Source organism: Platalea leucorodia, assembly GCF_965183815.1.
Source record: "Platalea leucorodia genome assembly, chromosome: Z".
NCBI classification, from domain to species: domain Eukaryota; kingdom Metazoa; phylum Chordata; class Aves; order Pelecaniformes; family Threskiornithidae; genus Platalea; species Platalea leucorodia.
In genome coordinates, this window is record NC_138858.1 from 44,528,515 (window position 1) to 44,551,298 (window position 22,784).

Consider the following 22,784-nt stretch of genomic DNA (forward strand, 5'->3'; position numbering starts at 1 on the left):
GCGGGGATGCCGCGCCGGGGGTGCCGGAGCACGGCGGACCCCGCGGCTCCAGCAGCGGCCGGGCGGGCTCCGCGCCGCGCTGTGCAACGCCGTGGCGCAGCGGCGGGAGGCGGCGGAGAAGCCGCGGCTGCCCGCGCCGCAGGTGCGCGGAGCCCGGCGCAGGGCAAGGGGGCGTGCGGGGAGCTCCCGCCGGCCGCGGCCGCGCCGAGCCCAGCCCAGCCCAGCCGAGCCGCCGCCCGGGCCCTGCCACCGGCTCCGCGCCCGGCAGCCGCCGCCTGAGTCCCGGCCCAGCTCCGCGCCCCCGGGCCGTGGTGCCGCTGCCCGCCGAGCCGCCCCGCCGCCGCCCCTCTCCCGGCCGGCACCTGGATGTGGCAGGAGATCTCGGAGTCGTCCAGCAGCCGCACGGTGCATTTCATCTCCGGGCTCAGCGACCTGATGCTGGAGCTCCGGAACCGGATCATCCCGGCAGCCCGCCCGCCGCCGCCGCCGCCCCGCAGGCAGCCGCAGGGGGCCAGCCTGCAGCGGCGCCCGGGCGACCGCGGCACGGCACGGCGCGGCGCGGCGCGGCACGGCACGGCGCGGCGCGGCGGCGGCGCCGCCCCTCAGCCCCGCGGAGCCCCGCCGCCGCCCGCCATCCGCCCGCCCGCCGCGGCTGGGGCCGCCGCTGCGTCAGGCGGCGTTCCGCTCGCCCGCCTCAGCATCCTCCTGCGCCCGCCCCCGGCACGGCCCGGCACGGCCCGGCACGGCCCGCGGGGGCACCTCTCCGCCCTCACCTGCTCCTCCCCCCCGCTCCTCCGCCCCGCCGACCCCGGCGGGGCTGCCGGCGGGGCTCCGCGCCGTCGGGCTGGGGCATAAAGGCGGCCCCAGAAGGAAATGGCCAGCGGTTTGTTTGCCTTCCCCGCCACAGGCGTCCTTCGCCTGGTTTTGAGTGCACACGAGCGACTGGTACTCGCGTGGGAGCGCCCGGTGCCCCGCCACGGGGGACATCCCCTCAGCTGCGGCGGGGACTGAAGCCTCCGCGCTGCCTGCTCGCCCATAGCGCGGGTCTCCGGGGCATCCCAATACACCCCGACTGCAGGAGGAGGACTCTGTGAAATATATGTATGTTTTGTTATGTATACAACAAAATTTGCCAGAGAAGATGGGTGCACTGTAAGGAAACAGAAGAAAACATAATGCAACTTCATGTAAGAGTGCAAGTCTTGGAAACTTGTTTCCTCGGGGAAAAAGAATGGTCCATTGGGGAGGAGCAGTCTCATCCCATTTCTTGTGCAAGTGGGAAAGAAAAAATAGCATTCCGCAGCTTCACTCTTATGTTCTCCACCACAAAAGGCTATATACACTTGCGCAAAACCTTGCAGGAAGCAGGCACTAACGCTGACCAGCCTTGAAACAGGGATCAGCACCCTGTTGAAAAAAAACTTCCTTTTTCAGTGTGAAATGAATAACAGCCAATACAAAATGGGATGTGACTGTCTACAAAGAGAAAAAAAAATACTGACTGCCGCACACAAGGTGTATTTCAGTCATTTTGCCTATTTGTCCTTGATCACCTGTAAATGTCCATATTTTGAAAATTGTTCTGTGTGAATGTAATGTTCTTTTGAAAATCTGATGGAAAAGCCGAAGTGCCGCTACTCCTGTAAACTCTTCTTTTGGCTTTCTGCTGGACTGCTAACAGCAGGAAATACAGACAACCACAAACAAATGAGAAGTATATAATGCTCACTGTCGTCAGCTAATAAATATGCAAAGCCCTTTCATGTGGAACATAAAAGAAAAACTCTTAAGTATATGCTTCTCATAAATGATAAATGTTTCCAGTTGCGTAGAGAACAGTGAAGCAAACCAGTAAGTAGTTAAAACAGATTATTCACCTCAATAGCCACAGTCAGCCCATAAAGTATGGAAGAAGGTCCTTATCAGCCGAGACACCAGTTGTGGACACCCACTCATTAATAATAAAAGAACACTTTTTCACCTAGAGTCCTGCAGCATGGGAGCTTAGTAGAGGCAGGATTTCAGCCCACATGTGGATTGACTCTCAGACGACACAGATTTTCCTGCCTACAGTAGAGAAGGAATCTTTATTTTCTAAGCCGGATATTTTACCTTTCCCTTCAGTCTCTGCAGCATGCCTTTCTCCATCCAAAAGGGGAATGAGAAAAGGGAGCTGAGCCAATGATGAAGCTTTAGGGAGCAGGTCAAAGTCTACCACTCTCAGAGGGTTTTTTGCTTTACTCTCAGGACCACATGGAGACGGATGAGCTTCCCAGGAGTTTTCAGAGTTACAGACACAGTGATGACTGCAGCGTGAAATTCACATTACCAAACTGACTGTTACACAGCAAGTGTGAACTGGCGTGTACAGACAGCAGCACAACTGAAGGAGCACATAGCTCAGGACAATTTTACTTGCCTGGTTTAAAGACAAGCCACTCATGTCTTTTTGACACTTTATTTGCTTCTGTTATACCCTATACCATGTATAGAATCATAGAATCATTTAGGTTGGAAAAGACCTTTAAGATCATCGAGTCCAACTGTTAACCTAGCACTGCCAAGTCCGCCACGAAACCATGTCCCTAAGCACCACATCTACCCGTCTTTTAAATACCTCCAGGGATGGAGACTCAACCACTTCCCTGGGCAGCCTGTTCCAATGCCCGACTACCCTTTCAGTGAAGAAGTTTTTCCTAATATCCAACCTAAACCTCCCTTGGCGCAACTTGAGGCCGTTTCCTCTCGTCCTATCGCTTGTTACTAGGGAGAAGAGACCGACCTCCACCTCGCTACAACCTCCTTTCAGGTAGTTGTAGAGAGCAATGAGGTCTCCCCTCAGCCTCCTCTTCTCCAGACTAAACAACCCCAGCTCCCTCAGCTGATCCTCATAAGACTTGTGCTCTAGACCCTTCACCAGCCTCGTTGCTCTTCTCTGGACACGCTCCAGCACCTCAATGTCCTTCTTGTAATGAGGAGGCCAAAACTGAACACAGGACTCGAGGTGCGGCCTCACCAGTGCCGAGTACAGGGGCACTATCACCTCCCTGGTCCTGCTGGCCACACTATTCCTGATACAAGCCAGGATGCCATTGGCCCTCTTGGCCACCTGAGCACACTGCTGGCTCATGTTCAGGCGGCTGTTGACCACCACCCCCAGGTCCTTTTCTGCCAGGCAGCTCTCCAGCCACTCCTCCCCAAGCCCGTTGCATTGCATGGGGTTGTAGCCTTGAGATGCCTAATATCTGTGTGAGACAAGTAACAGATTTCCATGTTTCAGTTACCACAGAAATACATTCACTACTAGCACAGAATACGGCAGCCATCTAGCAGGAAGTCTCCAAATAAATTAAATGATAAAAAAAAATACTCCACCCCATAGGAAAAAAAAACAGGCGATGAAAGCAAACACTCTGCCCAGTCGGAACTTCGGGATGCAAATCCATCAGATGGCTTTTGCATCAGAGGTTAGGACTGCCATCCCTTCCTTATTCAAAATCATTATCGGCCTTTTTTTTCCCCTACAAATAGGAGGCTCTTAAATGTCTCATACAGTTATAAATGATACAGAAAACCCCATAAACATATTTCAATAGCCATGTTTGACTGAGTGTACCCCTTTTCGCCCTGTCTTGCAGGCCAAACAATCCTTATGTAGCTAGCATTTGGAAAGATCCCCTGAAAAGCCAGGTACTTCAGGAACTGACATTAAATAGTACAACTAATATTAGAAGACACAAAGCAACATATAAATAAATTCAATTCTGTTACCAGTAATTGCTGAGCTGAGGGACGATAAAAAAAAATACGTTGCTTGTACCCCTATCCACTTCTGACTCAGTGGAAGGTTATTGGCTACTGCTATTGCTGCCAAGACCTTGGCATTTTCTAGGGAGGTCTATCCAAGCACTCACCAGTCTTCATACTGCAAAGCTTGGGAGATGTGATGAGAGATCTCTATACCAGGTAGTTATGGCTGCAAGAACAAATGCTGGTGGGGAGGCACACGCTTGAAATGCATTTAAGATTCATCAGTTTCACGACTGTCACCATTCAACACAATAGCCACGTTCTCATTCTTTGTTCAGCTAACTGGTCGCAGAATGAATTTGCTTTGGGCGGAGCACATCTGGATGGAGTAAGGCACACTAGCCTATACTTCCTATTACCTAGGAATTGCTGCCAGATATGAAGTTAGATTCAGGGACAGCAGGGAGCACTAATGAGCTTGAGTAGTACTTTGATTTCTGGATGATTCTGCATGGAACCAAACTACAGAGTATAATAGTCAAGGGTTTACCTTCAGTAACTGATCATCGCAGCAACTTTACCTCTTTAACTTCATGTTTATAATTTAAACAAGTATACACACACATATATATATTTCCAAATACTCAAAGATTAATCCATAAATGCAAATGCTGCAGCTGTAAACACGCCTGCCTTGGGTCAGACCTTGGGTTCCAGCACGGGTAGAGCAGATACACAATTCACTGTCCCCACAGGGGTGCCCTGCATGACACACTAACCTCCTTCCCCTAGGTCCACACCTACCCATGGCCTTGGGCTTGGGCCTCTCACGAGGTTCTCACAGCCAGGCCATACAGCACGTACAGCAATTAGCTGTGGCTAAGACTCTGAGAGATCATGGTGCCATAAGCAAACAAGAGTAACTTCATTAAAATTAGTACATTAAAATCAGCACAGTGTAGATTTGACTCATTTTCCCTCTACAATAGGGCTAGGATCTCCAACTCTAAAATATGTCAGCTGAAGACAGATGATCTGGACATTAGGCTTCCCCAGAACATATCCTAAAGAGTGGAGGGTGGGGGCTGAGCTAGCCAATATTTCAGGGAGCAGTTTACTATAGTCAGGGAAATGTGAGTTTTGCTCTCAAAGTAAGTCGCAAGGTCCACAGGAAAGCTAGCTTCCTAGGTGTTCTAGAGGTCCCATTACACAGAAGGTTTGGATGACTTCTGAAGGACCCAGTTCACTAGTCAAACAACTTATTCATATGAAGGCCTCAAATTTTTGTGCATATACTTTGTTTTCTTCAATGGACATACACTGTGTTTGTGTAAAATGTATTCAGAAGCCAAGCTGAAATTAGCAATGAGCTAATTGAATAGAGCTGGGCATACCAGACAGCACTCAAAATATGAAAACAAACAACCTCATCAAATGTTATGTATACAGAGAGATCTCACACCTACCGGATGCTTTTGTTTCAATCTGAAGTAAGCATATGGAAGGGAATTCACTTTATAGCAAAAAACAATTGTAAGGGAAAAAGGGGGGGTTTGCATCTTGAAATAAAAGGTCTCTCACATCTGAATATTACATCAGTAATTTGAAAACTGTATATAAAATATTAATACATATTTCTATAATACCTATTACTGTGGTAACAAACCCTAAGAGTATTTAAAGGTGTATATAATTTACAAAGAAAACATGTTTAAATAGCAAAAGTTCTATTGATTGCAATGAGGGCAGAGTTGAGCCAGAAGCTGAAACTTTAATTCACATAGGTTTCTACTTTCTTTTACATTACAAAAACATCACATACTCACTGCATGAATGAGAACACAACAAGATCTATAAAATATAACATTATTTGACAGCAGTACCAAAGTACTTGGGATTTTCATGTTTGTACTTCAAAGGGAATTTCTATTGTGAGCCAAACGTGCTCTCACTCTAAATCCACTAAAAAATGCAGAGCTATCAGTGATATATTTGGCCACAATTACCCCAGCAAAAAGACCCAAAGTCCTATTGAAATCTGGAGGGATGTATCACAGCTTGCATGGCACTGGTGGTCCTGCTGGCCTCCAAATTCCTTGGGTGTAGTTGCGAGGGCAGTCACAGCCATGGCTCATAGGGGGAGCAGGGGCGAGTCAGAAAGTACACATTTTCTTCCACTGCTGTTTAGCAATCTCTGCAAAGACTCAGAAGTAAGTATAGGAATAACATTACAATACTCCCTTCCGGCAGAGAATGATGGGTTGAATTTACTGTACAGACTTCTTAGGAAACTTCCTGCAGATGTCACCTGGAAGCTCAAATATCAATCAGCATTTGTACAAGTTACTGTATTGCAGTTACAGTTACAACTGTATTGCACAATACCACACTTGAAAGTTGCTTACAGGAGCAAACTTTACATTGATTTTAATCCACACAAGACAACTACCATGACAGTAAATGTCAGCTCCCAGCCTTTGGTTCAGCGTGTACAACGTCAGTGAGATGATTATTACGGTTCACTGGGTCCTGGGACTTGCCAAGATGTTTTTACGAGTAGGGATTGAAACGTTTCTCTGGTACACTCTTGTCTTTTCAGGGAACATAGAAAACTACAGCAGGCAGTGTACTCTCTCAGAGTTTCCCGTGCTGCCTCTCCAGGGAGTCTCTCTCCTCTGGGGACCATGTTTGTTCCCAAATACTCCTTTCACTACTGGTTCTCTCTAGTTGCTTTCACACAATCTATGCATTAAGCTTCCGGCTTTGCTAACAGCCCCAGAGAAACCCTGCAGCTCACACTGCTGAAAGACTAACAGGTTTTGCATGTGACACGACTGGTGGTTTCAGACATCTACAGTTAATTCAGTACCCGCAGAAACCTGCTTGTCTCTTGCTGAAGGCAGGGTGGCTGCCACATCCATGTATCTGCCCAGCCTATGATAAATTAAAAAAACATTCCCACACCGGTGACTTAGTAATCCAAATAAAGGTACTCGGCATCTCCTGATCAAGCTGAAAATCAGAGCTCGGCTCTCCTGACTGTATTTGTCCATAGACAAAGAATATAGCAATGCACATCTGCCCATCAAAAAAGTTCATTATTTAAGTAGGAAGAGGTATATTTGCAGACAGTGTTGGCAGGTGGAGAAAAGAGGTGTTGCCTACCTATAGCTCGAACGGCTCCTTTTTTTAGTAGTATTTATCTAAATGAGTGTTTAGTAAGGCTCCAATTCAAAATACAGTCTAATGTTACATGAAACAGTCACATTTTTTCAACTTTATCATTGCAGGGAGGCTAAAAACAAGAGTAAAAGTTGATCATTACCGTAACACTAACACTACTCATAAAATATACAAAAGCTACATTAGCATCCCTTACCAGGTGGCCAGTGCAGCACACTCTTCAGAGCCAGGCTTTGAAGAGCTCTCAGCATCCCCAAAGCCTTTGTTACTGAGTGCCACCACACACCTCTTTGGTGTGTTCTTTTATACTGTTCTTGTTACCAGGTAGAATTCGGATGCTGATGGGCAGAGCTCACTTGCAGTAATGTCCTGTTTCCATGGCTGCTGCACAGGCACTTTGAAACAGCTGAAAGTGCTTAGACCAGTTTTGTCTGTTTTTATAGTTCCTTTTCTTCTCTTGGGGTTATTCTGGTTTTTAATACTCCCGTCACAATTTGAATTTTACATCCTTTGTCTGTACTGGTAGTTGTCTAACTTCAAATGCGTTTAGAGCGCTTTTCCAACCGGGAATGATCCTCAAAGTTGGGGTCTGTATGAGGAATCAGATTTTACACTGTGTCTAATTTGCATAAATCAAGGTGAAGTTCAGCAAATAAAACTTCTGCTTTGCACATGAGGTAACTCAGGTTCCTAGTACATTTTGTGAACAAATTAAGTAGTACAGGAAAAACGTGTACCATCTACAACAGGTATTTCCAGTTTGTTAATCTTGCCAGCATCTTATCTCCATCCAGAGTCTGTTATTAAAGTAATTAGCACTGTGATTTTTAAATAATAACATGCAACAATATACAGTTTCTGATACAGCTCTCTCTATAGTTTCTGATTTTTGTCATTAATTCCTTTACAAATTACTGTAAGGACTATTGGTCTTTATTGATTTGGCTCTTTTAATTATGTAAGAGCTAATAAGGATAGGATTTAAAGCTGCAATTACCTTTGTTGCTGAACTTCCTTGCACATGAGAGGCTCTATGGCGTAAGAGTTAAGTATGCTTGTAAGTGATTGCAGAATGAAGGCTCGGCTACCCAGGGAACAGATGTAGACAAAAAAAATTCAAAAACCATCAGAGACACTAAGAAAGCATACTTCAAAAGCATTCATTAGTAACTGCTCAGTAATAAGTAATCTTATGACTTACTTGTAGAAGCAGCATTTTAAGGTACATATATTTTCTCCTTGCCACTTTCCAAAGCCAGTGGGTGGCTACATCATACTGACGCTCTGAGTGCTTTCAAAATTGGTGGTTCTACATCAGTGTGTACTGTTGCTATCGTAAGTAATGTTGAAATATAGAGTACGTAACTTTTACACCCTGGGTGTTAGGAGACAAATGCAAGATGAGAAGATAAAATAATAAATCTGTTGCAGAACCTGTACTTCCAAGGGAGGCCAGAAGCTTTCAAAATGAAAAGTAATCCTGGAGAAGCTACTTTTAGTCTCACTTAGACTGGAATAGAAAAAGTATAGCTCTTCTGACATCCTCTTTAGCTATGCCTGCTTTCTTTTTGAAGAGACTGAAGAAAATGAAATCATCGTCCCATAACAATGTGGTCTTCTGAATTTCCAGTGCGCCCCTGCAGTAACACTGAAATTACTCCAGACTGCACATGACTGTGACCTGCGAGCAGTAGCTGCACACTCACCGTGAGCCCTTTGTACGCCGGCAGCCTTCCACACCCAGGCAGGAAGATCCGTGTATTTTCCTGACTCTGCTCTGAGTATCAGATATAGCCCCTTGACTTTCAAAGTCATTTTTGAATCACACTACTGCAGCTCTAGTTGTTACTCTGGACTGAAACCACTGTAATTTTCCCATTTTTTTACACTCTCGACATGGCAGATAAATAAAGTATTATTTTATGACCTCAGGGTTTCTGATTGATAGATTTTGATTTCTTGAGCACTTCTCAGGAGTCTTTATGTTAATGCATTGATTTTGGTCACATCACATGGAGAAATTATTATATGGGAAAACAGACTTTGATTTCTCATACACAAATTAAATTTGGTGAGATTCTTGTGCAAATCTGGAGTTGGTATTGAAAGATTTATTCCAGATTACACTAATAAAGTATAGCCTATAAAATGAAGATGTTTTCAAAACCTAAGGAACAACCATGTAAAAAGACAACTAATCTTCCACTGTTTATCTACATTAATTTTCTTGAAAGTGAGTCAGCTAGCCATTGCATAAGCATATTATAGTATTTCCTTTGTTGTTGCTAGAAAAATAAAAATGAACTAACAATAGCTTCTGTGTGTAGAATTATGTGCATTTAACTTTTAGATCAATGTTTTTTTAGGATTCTCTATACAGAAATTAGTGAGCTAGGACATGTACAGGTTATAATATGGTATGAAGAACTGCATTCTTCTTTTACCTATGGCTAGGTTCAGTTAATTTTGTCATTCCTTCAGCTTCACAATCAAGCTGAGAACATACTTATGCCACTTAGAAGCAACAAAGTAAAGTCACTCCCATTCTCTCTTACCTGGGTATTCTGTACTACAAACTGGAAAAATACGAAAAGTTATTTACAACTCTCATTTTTTATTTCATGAAGATCGTACCCTAAAGCTCTGCACTTCAGTAAGAAAAAATGGGATGAGGTACCATGTACAAATACTTAACGTGATTTTTAAAACCTGTAACAGCTTTAGTTTGATTTACTGAACCCAAATGTCTGAAAGCTTGACAGATTCATCAAACTGACAGTTTTTATCCCAGAACTGGGAAAACCTGTTGGGTGCAGGGAGCCAATTTGTACTAAGTTCTCCTAGATGCCCCAAATAGCTACTGTACAATCAAAAGGAAAGGATTTCAGACAGTGTATTGACTGACTTTGCATTGCATAGAACAAATTCTGAAAATTATTGTGTCGTGGTTTAACCCCAGCCGGCAACTAAGCACCACACAGCTGCTCACTCACTCCCCCGCCAGTGGGGTGGGGAGAGAATCAAAAGGGTAAAAGTGAGAGAACTCGTGGGCTGAGATAAAGACAATTTAATAGGGAAAGCAAAAGCCGCGTGCACAAGCAAAGCAAAACAAGGAATTCATTCACTCCTTCCCATGGGCAGGCAGGTGTTCAGCCATCTCCAGGACAGCAGGGCTCCATCATGTGCAATGGTTACTTGGGAAGCTAAACGCCATCACTCCGACTGTCCTCCCCTTCCTTCTTCTTCCCCCAGCTTTATATGCTGAGCATGATGTCATATGGTATGGGATATCCCTTTGGTCAGTGGGGGTCAGCTGTCCCGGCTGTGCCCCCTCCCAGCTTCTTGTGCACCCCCAGCCTGGTGGCTGGTGGGGTGGGGTGAGAAGCAGAAAAGGCCTTGACTCTGTGTAAGCACTGCTCAGCAGTAACCAAAGCATCCCTGAATTATCAACACTGTTTCAGCACAAATCCAAAACATTGCCCCATACCAGATACTGTGGAAAAAATTAACTCTGTCCCAGTCAAAATCAGCATCCGTTGGTACAGTTTTGATTAACACAGCCATAATTTGAAGCTGATTTACTTCATAATGAGGACTAACTGTGACTAACAGACCACCGCAGTATAGGCTATTGCAGCGACTCTCCTCCCAGTGAACATATCTTATTAACACCCTCTAACTTTTATTTACTGTCAATATATCTTCAGGATTTAATTTGAACCCCTAAAGGTCTACATAAATTTGGGCCTTAGCTGCTTGAAAGACAGTCTTTCTCCCCTTAAGATTCGGGAAGTTGAGATTACCCAATGTATCTGAGCCCTCACTTTTATAAAAAGGAGCAGACATCCATGATTCTGGATGTTGCTGGCAAGCTTTAAGAGGTCTGTTCACTTTCATAGTAGTTCATCGTTATGCTGTGACAAGTCTCAATTAGGAAGTAGGGTGGGAATGTTTTGGGTTTTTTTTTTTTTCTACTTTGAATTTGGTAATATTCTGAATAAAACAGACCTTTCCAAGTATCTTTGTGAAGGAGGCAGATACAGTAAAGGCAAACAGAAGTAACTCCAGGAAAGTAAAATTCTTTCATTCATATTTCATGTTACCCTTCTCTAAATTTAGGCAGCTAATTTAAGTAGATGATAAAGCTTTACTGAATTCCACAAATTCAGTATCAGACAATTAGTCAAACCAGAGAGGCTCAGAAAGACACTAAAAATACTCAAAAAAGCCATAAAATAGACTAAATGCCATTAAAAAAAGTATTTTAAAATATAGTATCTGGAAAATTCTTTAGGGGCTAGAAGCACATGGTGGGTTTTCCAGTAGGCATTCTTGAGGGTTTTTGCCTTTTAATTCTTTACTGTTCATCCTACACCATTATATTTTCATTTCACCTGTTATTAAATATAATAAATAAAACATCAGAAGACATTTACATTCCATTGTCTCCTATGTCAGCTATGTGCATGTACTCTGGAATTCATGAAACCATACAGCTTTTCTATATAACTACATCAGAGCTTCAGAATCAAGTTATATATTCTGCCAACGTTGGAAATAACAAGAATTTTAAATGCTAGAGAAAAGGCACCCACGCCAAGTATGGCAAAGGGTCTTCAATGGCATGACAGCATCAGAATAAATTTCCTAAGATGTGCGTATATCATTAAATGACAAAGACTAATATGAAGCTCCTCCATGCTATTAAAGAAATAATAAGTGGAAAAAACAATTATTTTGTCTGTGACTAGGACAGACTGGCAGGGAAATACTCATTCAATTCAAACCAAAAGGATCCACATACCTTATTGGATCTACAACTTAATTAAACACATCTTAAGTAGATACTGAAGAGTATGCAATGTGATCCTGCCAAGTCAAGCGTTTGGCTGAGTTTTATCCAGTCATCCCTCCAGTTGACTACTAACATGAATTATATCTGCACAAATCAAATGAACCACACCAGCAGGAAGTCTGAATATAATTGCCTTCTTCGCATTGCCTATAGGCTCCTGTGTTTGCACAATTCGATTAGTTTTCTCCTTCTCCTTTTCCCCTCCCTGCAGCAGCATCTGCAGAGCACACTGCTGCCTCTGCAGCTCTATCAATGCATGCTCATGGTTTGTTAGGCTGGGCTTGAGTAAAAGAGAACTCCTGGCAAGACTTCCTGCAAGTACACTGATATGAAATAGCTGTTAGATGACATTACATCAGCCTGGCATGGAGTTTTTTATAAAATGCAAAAAGTTATGCATTATGAAAAAAAGCTGTCAAATAGCGAAACAGATGTTTTCTCTGCTTTGTGATAATCAAGCTGGATAAAATTGTGATAATCTGGTTATGAAAGTGGTTGGCTGTGCACTGTAGGTGGGGTAGTCAGTTGCTCTTGATGTTAGCAAAATCTCAAGGATTGTTGTGACAGAGCAATTAAGGTTTTAACTCTGGGAACAGGAACAGCAATTGTGATAATGCTTCCAGGGTCAAAGCGACCACAGGTATTTTTCGGGTTTGTTCATGTGAATCTCCCAAGAACTCTCATCCGAATGAAACATTTCGCCCTGCCTCACAATTAATCAGCCAAGAAATTGAAAAGATGCAGGCAAATTCAATTACTTTAGCACAATCATACTGCCATTACAGCATAATTTGTATTCAGTCACTGGGCGCCTTAAAGGAATCATTGTGGTCTGTTAGTAATTTGAGGACTGGGCTGTTTGGGTAGTAGCCTAATAACCTGGAAGGTTCTGGTCTTTGTTAAGAAACTCTTAATAGGTATGTGAAATACAGGCAGTTCCAGCCTCAATTAAATAGTCAGAGACAGATAACAGTAAAAAAAAATGCAAGGCATCCATCATTCATAACGTTATTTGAAGTGCCCTGCAAAGGAAATGAAATTTCATGCAGACTGGGAGACTTAATGTACTTTCTGAGAATTTCTTCTGAGGTTTGATTCATATAAGGTCACATTACCCCTTTCCGCTTCAGAAACTAGGACTAACTCAATCTTCTTCATTTTGGAGAAGCACTTCTATTTGAGAAACTAGTGATATGATCTACTTAACTGATACACATCTAATAAGTTTATTCCTTCAAAGGAGGAGAGAAGTTAAAATACTAGTAAAGAAGAAACAAATTTAATTGATTTCATTAAGAATCACCACCACTATCAGATCTCTTATCTAAATAAAGTTTTGGGTTTGTGGTTTGTTTTTTGGTTTGGTTTGGTTTGGTTTTTTTCTGTCCAGTGTAATGAACTTATTCATTTTGCAATCACCTAGATAGCCTTCCCTTACAGGAAAAAAAAAAAAAAACAAAAAGGAAATCCAATGTATATAATGAAAAGAGGGAGATATTTTCCCATAAAATCAAATTTTCAAATTTCAATACATGGTTTTTGTTATGGCAGTGCCCATTAAACTATTGGGTTTTTTTTTAAATTAAAGAAAAAGAAAAATACTCTTCTATCTATCCCTATGCTAGCAGGGAAACCAGAAGGTGAATTGTAGAAGGAAAGAGTTAAACCTAGCTGGATGGATCAGTATTGTTAATAACATGATCACTTAAGACCTCTTTTATTATTTCAGACTACAATTTCTCACGCAGAAGCATGAAGCCATGGATAAGTAAGCAAGGTACACCATTTCAAAATCCATATAACAGCAATTTTGAGAAGATACTATAAAAACAGCATGATTTTTAAAATCCAGGGGTTTTTAAACATGGATAAATCTATCATATTATGTCAAAGACTCATGACTGTACAGGAACCGTTACATCCATATATTTAGAATTAGCACTACTGCCTATTCTGGAACAACTCTGTACCTGTAACCTAAAGAACATACTTACTAAGTACTACTCCACATGGATAACTTTGGCCTCCAAGGCATTAGCAGCTGACTCCCACAGCTACAGTGAAACATTCGGTATGATATAATCATCCTTGGTGTCCAACCAGGGTTGCTGTTTTTTCATGGACACTTCTTCCCTTCCCAACGCCCTAGTGTCAGGCTACCTACTCTACCTGCTAGCCCTCCCCTCTGGTAGCATTACGAGACGTCTAAGCTCAACTGACCATTACCTCTTTTTCCACCTGCAGATAGTGTGTAAGTAGAATATACAGACCTTGGACTGGAATTTCCAGACATTCGGTTGTTTAGTTGAAGTGTCAGTTCACAGCAATCTATCTCTTTAAATCCCTGCCATGCCCACCACGCATGGGCAAAGCAACTTTGCCACCCACGTATGGCATACATAGTCTGTGCAAGAGTAACAAACACAGTGTCTACAGTACATCACTTGCTGTGCATGCACAGGCCATCAGTCAGGAGCGTGAGCCACAGGTCTGGGACATCCCACACCCATCAGGCGTGCCTATTCCCCTGCCACCCTCTACCTCGTCTCTCTCAAGAAGTACTGTTCCCACCACACCTCCACCCGAGACACAGACCTACTACACCACTTGCAAAAAGGAAAAAACCCCACATTGCTCCAGTTGCACATCCTTGTCATCCTTCTTCTCTGTTTAGACTGCAGCCTTTCCTATGAAGAGACCGTCACCTGAGTCTTTTGTACGTGCTGCGATTTCTGCTATTTCCAGCTACTACTGTTCTGCAATCCTCTTTGCAGCGTTAGCTGTAGGCAGCAATTTCTCCACCTAGGATACAATGAGATCCTGCAAAGATGAATTTCAAGAGAGGAAGCTGAAAACAAACAAAACACACAACATGAGTGCCACAAATTTTCTTGGTTGGATTTCAAAATAAATGTTCTACAAACAGCAGTGGTCTTTTCCTTGCCTGACGGGAAAGCAGGGCACACCTCATGTGCTCCCAAAGCCCCCGGGCGGAGCAGCTCCCCCAGGCACTGCAAATGCTTCTCCCCTACACAGAAGAACTCCATCAGTGCTGGTCGGCAGCACCACTGCATTTGATCCTTAAAGACCAAAAACGTTGCTAGGTCAGACATACATACATGCTAATAGTAAGAATCATAGAATGCTTTGGGATGGAAGGGACCTTTAAAGTCCAAGCCCCCCCTGCAATGAGCAGGGACATCTTCAACTAGATCAGGTTGCTCAGAGCCCCATCCACCCTGTCCTTGAATGTTTCCAAGGATGGGGAATCTACCACCTCTCTGGGCAACCTGTTCCAGGGTTTCACCACCCTCGTTGTAAAAAATTTCTTCCTTACATCTAGTCTGAATTTTTAGTTTAAAAGCATTATTCCTTTTCCTATCACTATTGGCCCTGCTAAAAAGTCTGTCCCCATCTTTCTTATAAGCCCCCTTTAAGTATCAAAAGAGCGCAATAAGGTCTCCCTGCAGCCTTCTCATCTCCAGGCTGAACAACCCCAGCTCTTTCAGCCTTTCCTTATAGCAGAGGTGTTCCATCCCTCTGATCATTTTTGTGGCCCTCCTCTGGACCCGCTCCAACAGGTCCATGTCCTTCCTGTGCTGAGGGTCCCACAGCTGGACGCAGTGCTCCAGGGGGGGTCTCACCAGAGAGTATGACTTAATCCTCAAAAAAATACTAAAACAGAGTTAGCCACGGCATGGCTAATGGGTTAATTAAATTTTAAAGGCAGACCTCTATGAGCAAAGGGTAGAACAGTGTCCAACAGGCATTACCGCACGCTTTAACACGCGTGGCAGAGATTACTATTCCTATTAATTCGCGCGTTACGGAGGCTGCACACAGCGAACACAGCGCGGGGCGGCGCTGGGGAAGAAGCGCCCGCCCAGCGAGAAAAGCTGCAGGCAGCAAGGGTTTGGGGGAAGATCGGGTCACTTCAGCACAAGGGGCAACCGCGGGAAGAGAGCGCGGAGCCCGCGACAGGCGGGCACCGGAGGCGGGGACGGGCAGAGGCCGCCGGGGCGGGAGGAGGCGCTTTCCCCGCCGCGGCCGCCCCGGGGCCGGCCCTCCCCGCCGCCGGGCTCCCCTCCCGCCTCGCCGCGCAGGGGGCCGGGCCGGGCCGGGCCGGGCCGGCGGGAGCAGCGCCGAGCGGAGCGGAGCGGAGCGGCGGGGCCGGGCCGGGCGGGCCATGGTGCTGGTGGTGGTGATGGGCGTGAGCGGCTCGGGGAAGTAGGTCCCGGAGGGGCGGCGGGGCGGAGCGGGGCGGCGCCGGGGCTCGGGCGGCTGCCGCGGGCGGGGGACTCCGGCTCGGCGTTGCCGGAGGCTGCCGGAGCCCGCCTGTGCGGGGTCTCGCCCCTTCCCCGGGGGGGCCGTCACCGACGCTTTGTGCTTCCTTGCAGGACCACGGTGGGGTCGCGGCTGGCAGCGAAGGTAGGGCTGCCTCCGGCGGCGGGCGGCGGGCGGTGCCGGGCGGGCGGGCGGGCGGGCGGGCGGCCTCCGCCCACCGCGTAACCCCCGCGGCGCGGCGCGGCGCGGCCGGCCCGGCCCCCGGGCGGGGTTTGGGCGGCTGCCGGCAGCCCGCGGGGGCCTGCCCCGGCGCGGGGGTGCTGCTGTGGCGCCTCAGCTGCCGCTGAGCCCTGTGGTTTTTGCTCATCATCGTGACATAAACGGTGATGCACACTGTGGTGTAAGAGGCCTGTAATTTCTTAGGTGTCGTCTTTGTAAATTCTGGGATCCTTATTAGCTCACCTGGTTTGGCTGAATGATCCATAATTTTACTTTTTTTTTTTTTTCCCTTAGCTGGGATGGAAATTCTACGATGCAGACGATTATCATTCTCCAGAGAATAAAAGGAAGATGGCAGAAGGGATACCACTAAATGATGAGGTACCTTGTATAAACCCTGAAAGACCAGTCATCGACACGTTTACCTTGGTGACCTCGGGCACATTGTGTTAAAGTAGGTGGTGCTTTATGGAGACTAGGCTGACCGTAAGCATAGGCTGGATTGGTAGGTCTGCAGCTGGTAAGAGGAGGAGGCTTTTTGTGTTACAAAGGATTCTGTGTAAAAAAATAGTTTATCAAAGTGTGCTTGGTAGCTCGCAAGGGGTTTGATGCCGATACAGGATTTGTCAGAAATCTCTCCCTCTACATCAATATACAGAATTGCAGCTTTAAATTACATGCTGCTGCTGTGAGTTAAATACATGAAGACAGACGAATGTTTCTACTGAAGTACATTGCATCACTTGCAGTTACTGCAGTGATTACTCCACAGTCTTCTATTTTGTATGCTCCTACTTAAAACGTGCTTCCTTCCCTTCAGCCTGTTCTTCAGCCTAAACAAATAAAAATGATCAAGTTTAGTTTTACAATACTCACAAATTCAGAGACTCAGGTAAATTAGAAAAGTTACGAGATGACACCTCCTGAACTTTTTCTGGGAAATCTCTAGAAACATAAAGCTGAACTAGGGAGTTCTTCAAATATAGACTTGTATAGACTGAAAAAAATATTCTAGATTCTTGTTAAAAACTGTAATGTTTCTCTTGGAAGTCCATATAAGCCAGTATGTCATCTAAAGCAGCATTGCACAAGTGAATGACAACCATTGGTGTATGGTGCCCAGCAAGGTGGAAGCATCTCTTCTGAAACACCAGAGATGCAGAATTGTGAGGGTGTTCTTGAATGCTAGTGGGAAGTTGTTCTGTAATGACAATAACAAAAAAATGTTGCATTTATTTGTCCACATTATCATTTGTTGTGCTCACTTGGCAGTAACAGCATTGAAAGATGAAATGCGAGCAATTGTTTAGTGTTCAATAGGTATGACAAAAGTTTGTGGGAGCTTAAAATTTTAAATACGATTATAATGAGAAGCTGATCAATCACTCACATTGTGTTTGCCTAGCTACTGAGCAAAATTGTGGCTATGATTACATTTATTGGTGATTGCTACTGACATAAAAATGACATAATTAAGTTATTGCAGATAACTAAATTTAGATCTGCTGTTCCTGAAAACCTCAGCTTTGATCCAAAGCATTGTGTGTGTGTGTGTGCCAAGATATAAGGAAAAAGAAATAACAATTCAGGCTGTACATTTGAATTGTATAATAGAAGCAAGAGAGAAGCTGACTGTCCTTCAAAGGTTTACAAGGCGCATGTGACACATAAATACATATTACTTCCACCAGATATTTGTAGGTATATGTAATATAAAAAGTACTGTTCCACTAAAAACATCTTATTGACAATATGCCTAGCACTTCTTGTTAGCCTTCAGGCAGTGCTAGCAAATCTACATTAGGAAGAAAGAGTGTCAAAACTGAACTTGCTGTATAGTTTAATGCTAATTTTCATCTCTAGTCAAATGCTCTAGATGTAAGAGGCAGTTGTTTCAAATCAATTTCTTAAACAATTGTGAACTAACTTGTTTTCTTTCTAGGACAGGATTCCCTGGCTTTGTGCATTGCACGATATACTGAGGAGGTAAGAGAACATCTAGCTTTAAGGAGTTTGGGCTAAATACAAAAAAGTACCACAAGTATTCTCCCCATAGCATTCCAAAGCAGAAATGTGTGTAATAGTGTAAAAACATTCTGCAGGTAGTAAAGCCATTCTATTTTCACTAATCTAAGCTGTCATAATAATTGCTGAGCATGAGATAATCCCCGAATAATAGCGTTGCGAAAATTGCTGCCAATGGTAGCTGTTTTTCTATTGTCTATGCAAAAATAATTTCAAGGACCCAGTTCAGTAATCAGCCTGATATTAGCTACTTACAAAGGATATAACCACAAAATACGCCAATAATGACAGTAAGATAAAATTTTATAAAATATTGTTAGTTTGAGTAAGATACAGTGTCAAGTTTGCTTGACACCATCTGCCATAGGATCCTCATAGGGAAGCTGATGGAAGTATCGACTGGATGAATAGACAGGGAGGTGGACTGAAAACTGGCTGAAGAGCCAGGCCCAGAGGGTGGTCATCAGTGGCACGAAGTCTAGCTGCAGGCCAGTAACTAGCAGTTTACCCCAGGGGTCAATGCTGGGTCCCATCCTGTTTAACATCTTCATTAATCATCCGGATGATGGGGCAGAGTGTTCCTTCAGCAGGTTTGCAGATGTCACCAAACTGGGAGGAGCAGCTGATCCAGAGGGACCTTGACAGGCTGTAGAAGTGGGCTGACAGGAGCCTCATGCAGCTTAAGAAGTGGAAAGTCCTGCCGCTGGGGAGGAACAACCCCAGGCACCAGTACAGATCCCCAGCTGGGAGACACCCAGCTGGAAAGCAGCTTTGCAGACGAGGACCTGGGGGTGGCCTTGGTAGACACGCAAGTTGAACATGAGCCAGCAATGTGCTCTTCTGGCAAAGCAGGCCGGCGATATTCCGGGCTGCGTTAAACAGAGTATTGGCAGCAGGTCAAGAGAGGCGATCCTTCTCCTCTCCTCAGCACTGGTGAGGCCGCAGCTGGAGTACTGTCTCTAGTTCTGGGCTCCCCGTTACTAGAGAGGCATAGGCATACTGGAGAGCATCCATCGAAGGGACATGTAGATGATGAATAGACTGGAGCATCTCCCAAATGAGGAAAGGCTGGGAGAGCAGGGACTGTTCAGCCTGGCTTTACGCAGTGGCTGTTGCTTGCTTGTGCACATCAGGTGAGCGTACCTCATTGGATCGTGGGTTAATTCACTGAGAAATTTGTCTATATCTGGATTGTTATGCTGGATCCATTGCTTTATGTTACATGCTAGCCCAAGGCCACTGCTCAGCTCCAGAAGCTTTGCAAAATCAAGTATACTTCAAAAGAGCCTAATGCCAGTGTTTAATTACTAGTACTTATAAATAGCTGAGGCTGGCATTGGCTTACCTAGGTGATAATGGTAGGTATTGTAAGTTCATATTTTCCTGTGAACCAAAATCTGATGAACATAGCATGATTTTTAAATAGGTTTATACCTAATTTTAATTTGATTGCAGAATGTCTTTTCTTAGACAGACATTTCAGTCACTCTTCATAGAGACAACTAATTCTGGATTTGCTTTTTGGTGGAACAGACACACCCACAGTTTAATGCTTGCTTTATTTTAAGAAACCTTGCCAGTAAAAAATACATGCGCAAGGCATTAATTTACCTGCATCCAATCCCATGCTTAACTTGAAGTGGGCATATACGTGGTGCTGCCAATGAGTATGGTTACAGGAAACGTAAAATATAACATTAGTTAAATCTCAGATGGTGAACACAGGTGTTGGAAGTATACCTGCATATGTATTTAAGAACAGAGCTCTGTACTGCTCAGCAGCCACTTACTTTCTTACTCTCCAGGGTACAGGCCTGTCAGCCTGACCTCGGTGCTGGGCAAGGTCATGGAGCAGATCATCTTGAGTGCCATTACACAGCACGTGTGGGACAATCAGGGGATCAGGCCCAGCCAGCATGGGTTTATGAAAGGCAGGTCCCACTTGACTAACCTGATCTCCTTCTATGGCAAGGTGACCCACTTAGTGGATGCAGGGAAGGCTGTGGATGTTGTCTACTTGGACTTTAGCAAGGCCTTTGACACAGTCTCCCACAGCATCCTCCTGGAGAAGCTGGCTGCTCACGGCTTGGATGGGTGCACTCTGCGCTGGGTTAAAAACTGGCTGGACGGCCGAGCCCAGAGAGTGGTGGTGAATGGAGTCAAATCCAGTTGGCGGCCGGTCACGAGTGGTGTTCCCCAGGGCTCAGTGTTGGGGACGGTCCTGTTCAATATCTATCTTTATTGATGATCTGGATGAGGGGATTGAGTGCACCCTCAGTAAGTTTGCACATGACACCAAGTTGGGTGGAAGTGTCGATCTGCTGGAGGGTAGGAAGGCCCTGCAGAGGGACCTGGACAGGCTGGATCATTGGGCCAGGGCCAACTGTATGAGGTTCAACAAGGCTCAGTGCCGGGTCCTGCACTTGGCTCACAACAACCCCATGCAACGCTACAGGCTGGGGGAGGAGTGGCTGGAGAGCTGCCTGGAGGAAAAGGACCCGGGGGTGGTGGTTGACAGCCGCCTGAACATGAGCCAGCAGTGTGCTCAGGTGGCCAAGAGGGCCAGTAACATCCTGGCCTGTATCAGGAATAGTGTGGCCAGCAGGACCAGGGAGGTGATAGTGCCCCTGTACTCGGCCCTGGTGAGGCCGCACCTCGAGTCCTGTGTTCAGTTTTGGGCCCCTCACTACGAGAAGGACATTGAGGTGCTGGGGCACATCCAGAGAAGGGCAACAAAGTTGGTGAAGGGTCTGGAGCACAAGTCTTATGAGGAGTGGCTGAGGGAGCTGGGGTTGTTTAGTCTGGAGAAGAGGAGGCTGAGGGGAGACGTTCTTGCTCTCTACAATTGCCTGAAAGGAGGTTGTAGCGAGGTGGGGGTTGGTCTGTTCTCCCTTGTAACGAGTGATAGGACGAGAGGAAACGGCCTCAAGCTGCGCCAAGGGAGGTTTAGGTTGGATATTAGGAAAAACTTCTTCACTGAAAGGGTAGTCGGGCACTGGAAGAGGCTGCCCAGGGAAGTGGTTGAGTCTCCATCCCTGGAGGTATTTAAAAGACGGGTAGATGTGGTGCTTAGGGACATGGTTTCGTGGTGGACTTGGCATTGCTAGGTTAACGGTTGGACTCGATCTTAAGGGTGTTTTCCAACCTTAATGATTCTATGATTCTCTAGACAGACTAGTACAGTAATTTTATAGATAATGGATGGGAGTTTGTATGGATATTCAGTTGCTGCCGTTCTCAGCAATTACAGAAATGATCATGACACTTCCTTGCGCTAGAATTGAATTGAATTTAGGAAAGAACGGTGGCTAATGAAGAAGGTCCCCAAGACTGAGATTTTACCAGGAGGCTAGCTGGCCTGACCTCACGTTCAAATCACACCTTTACCTGTATTGGAAATTTGGTTTCAAAATCCTGTCAAAATGACAGAAAAATGCCACTACTCACAAGGCTGTCCTCTGCAGGGATCCAGGGCTTGTCTTCCTTGTTCAGCAGAACTAACGGGCCATTTTGTTATACCACATGTGGGTGTATTCTTTTTTTCTTTTTGATAGAGAAAACTCATCTAGACAAAATGCAATTCTGGCCTGTTCTGCACTGAAGAAGATGTATAGGAGCATATTAGTTAGTGGAACATCTGCAATTGAAAGCAACCAGCCAGAGCAACCAGGAGAAAAAGCAGCACTGAAGATCCTCTTTGTTCATTTGGATGGGCCTATAGACGTCATTGCTGCCCGTCTGGAGAAGAGGAGAGGACATTTTATGCCACCTGAACTTCTCAAGTCTCAGTTTGATACTCTGGAGCCTCCTAGTGCACCAGAAAACTTTATTACTGTCAGTCTAGAAAAATCGCTCCCTGAAATAGTGCTGGAGATTGAGCGTGCTGTTTTTCAGGGTGAGGCTTTTCTGGAATAAGTTTCTGAATTACACATACAGAAATTCCCTTAAGAATATCATGGGTATGAAACAGCATTTTAATTATGAAATTTATTATTAAATCAAAACAACTTATTTTCCCTGATAATTAAATGGATTGCAATGTTAAAAACTGGTTTACTACTGTTGGTATTTTTATCATCGCTCTCTGAAAGACATACAAGATGAAATTTTCAAAAACTGCCAACATTTAAAACTTCACCATATGAAGTTACCCCCCCCCCCCCCCCCCCCCCCATTTTAGGAAGAGCTTGCTTTTGAAAATCCTGCCAAGGGTCACACACAATAATTTAATTTTTTCATTTTAATTTTTACTCTCTCAAACACGGAGATGGGCACCTCTGCTGTTAAGTGATGAAATAATTTACAGCCTTGTTAGAAACAATATATTTATTTTTCCAGAAGTATAAAAGGCAGGAACATGCATTACGAAGTTCCGTGCCTGACACTACCACTGTCTCACTGCCAGAGTTTCAACAAGTTGCTGCTTCTGTGTTTGTGTCCTTGGTAACCTCACCAGAGCACTGGTGAC

The 22,784-nt window shown here is 45.0% G+C and overlaps 2 protein-coding genes across 2 annotated transcripts in view; one reads left to right on the top strand and one right to left on the bottom strand.

The window, feature by feature from the left end:
- The window catches only part of FRMD3 (FERM domain containing 3), a gene marked incomplete at both ends in the record, with an annotated part of 146,547 nt that extends 146,086 nt beyond the window's left edge, over positions 1–461 (bottom strand). The window contains one exon of the mRNA XM_082335597.1: positions 363–461. Coding sequence (XP_082191723.1) covers positions 363–461 — 99 coding nt within the window. The remainder of the gene's footprint in view (positions 1–362) is intronic.
- Positions 462–15,920: 15,459 nt separating this feature from the next.
- IDNK (IDNK gluconokinase) lies at positions 15,921–22,231 on the top strand (the record flags this gene model as incomplete). Its single annotated transcript, XM_082337500.1, has 5 exons — positions 15,921–16,015; positions 16,186–16,216; positions 16,586–16,672; positions 18,234–18,277; positions 21,871–22,231. The coding sequence occupies exons 1-5, from the start codon at positions 15,975–15,977 to the stop codon at positions 22,229–22,231; spliced, it is 564 nt and encodes a 187-aa protein (XP_082193626.1). The 5' UTR covers positions 15,921–15,974.
- Positions 22,232–22,784: the final 553 nt, after the last annotated feature.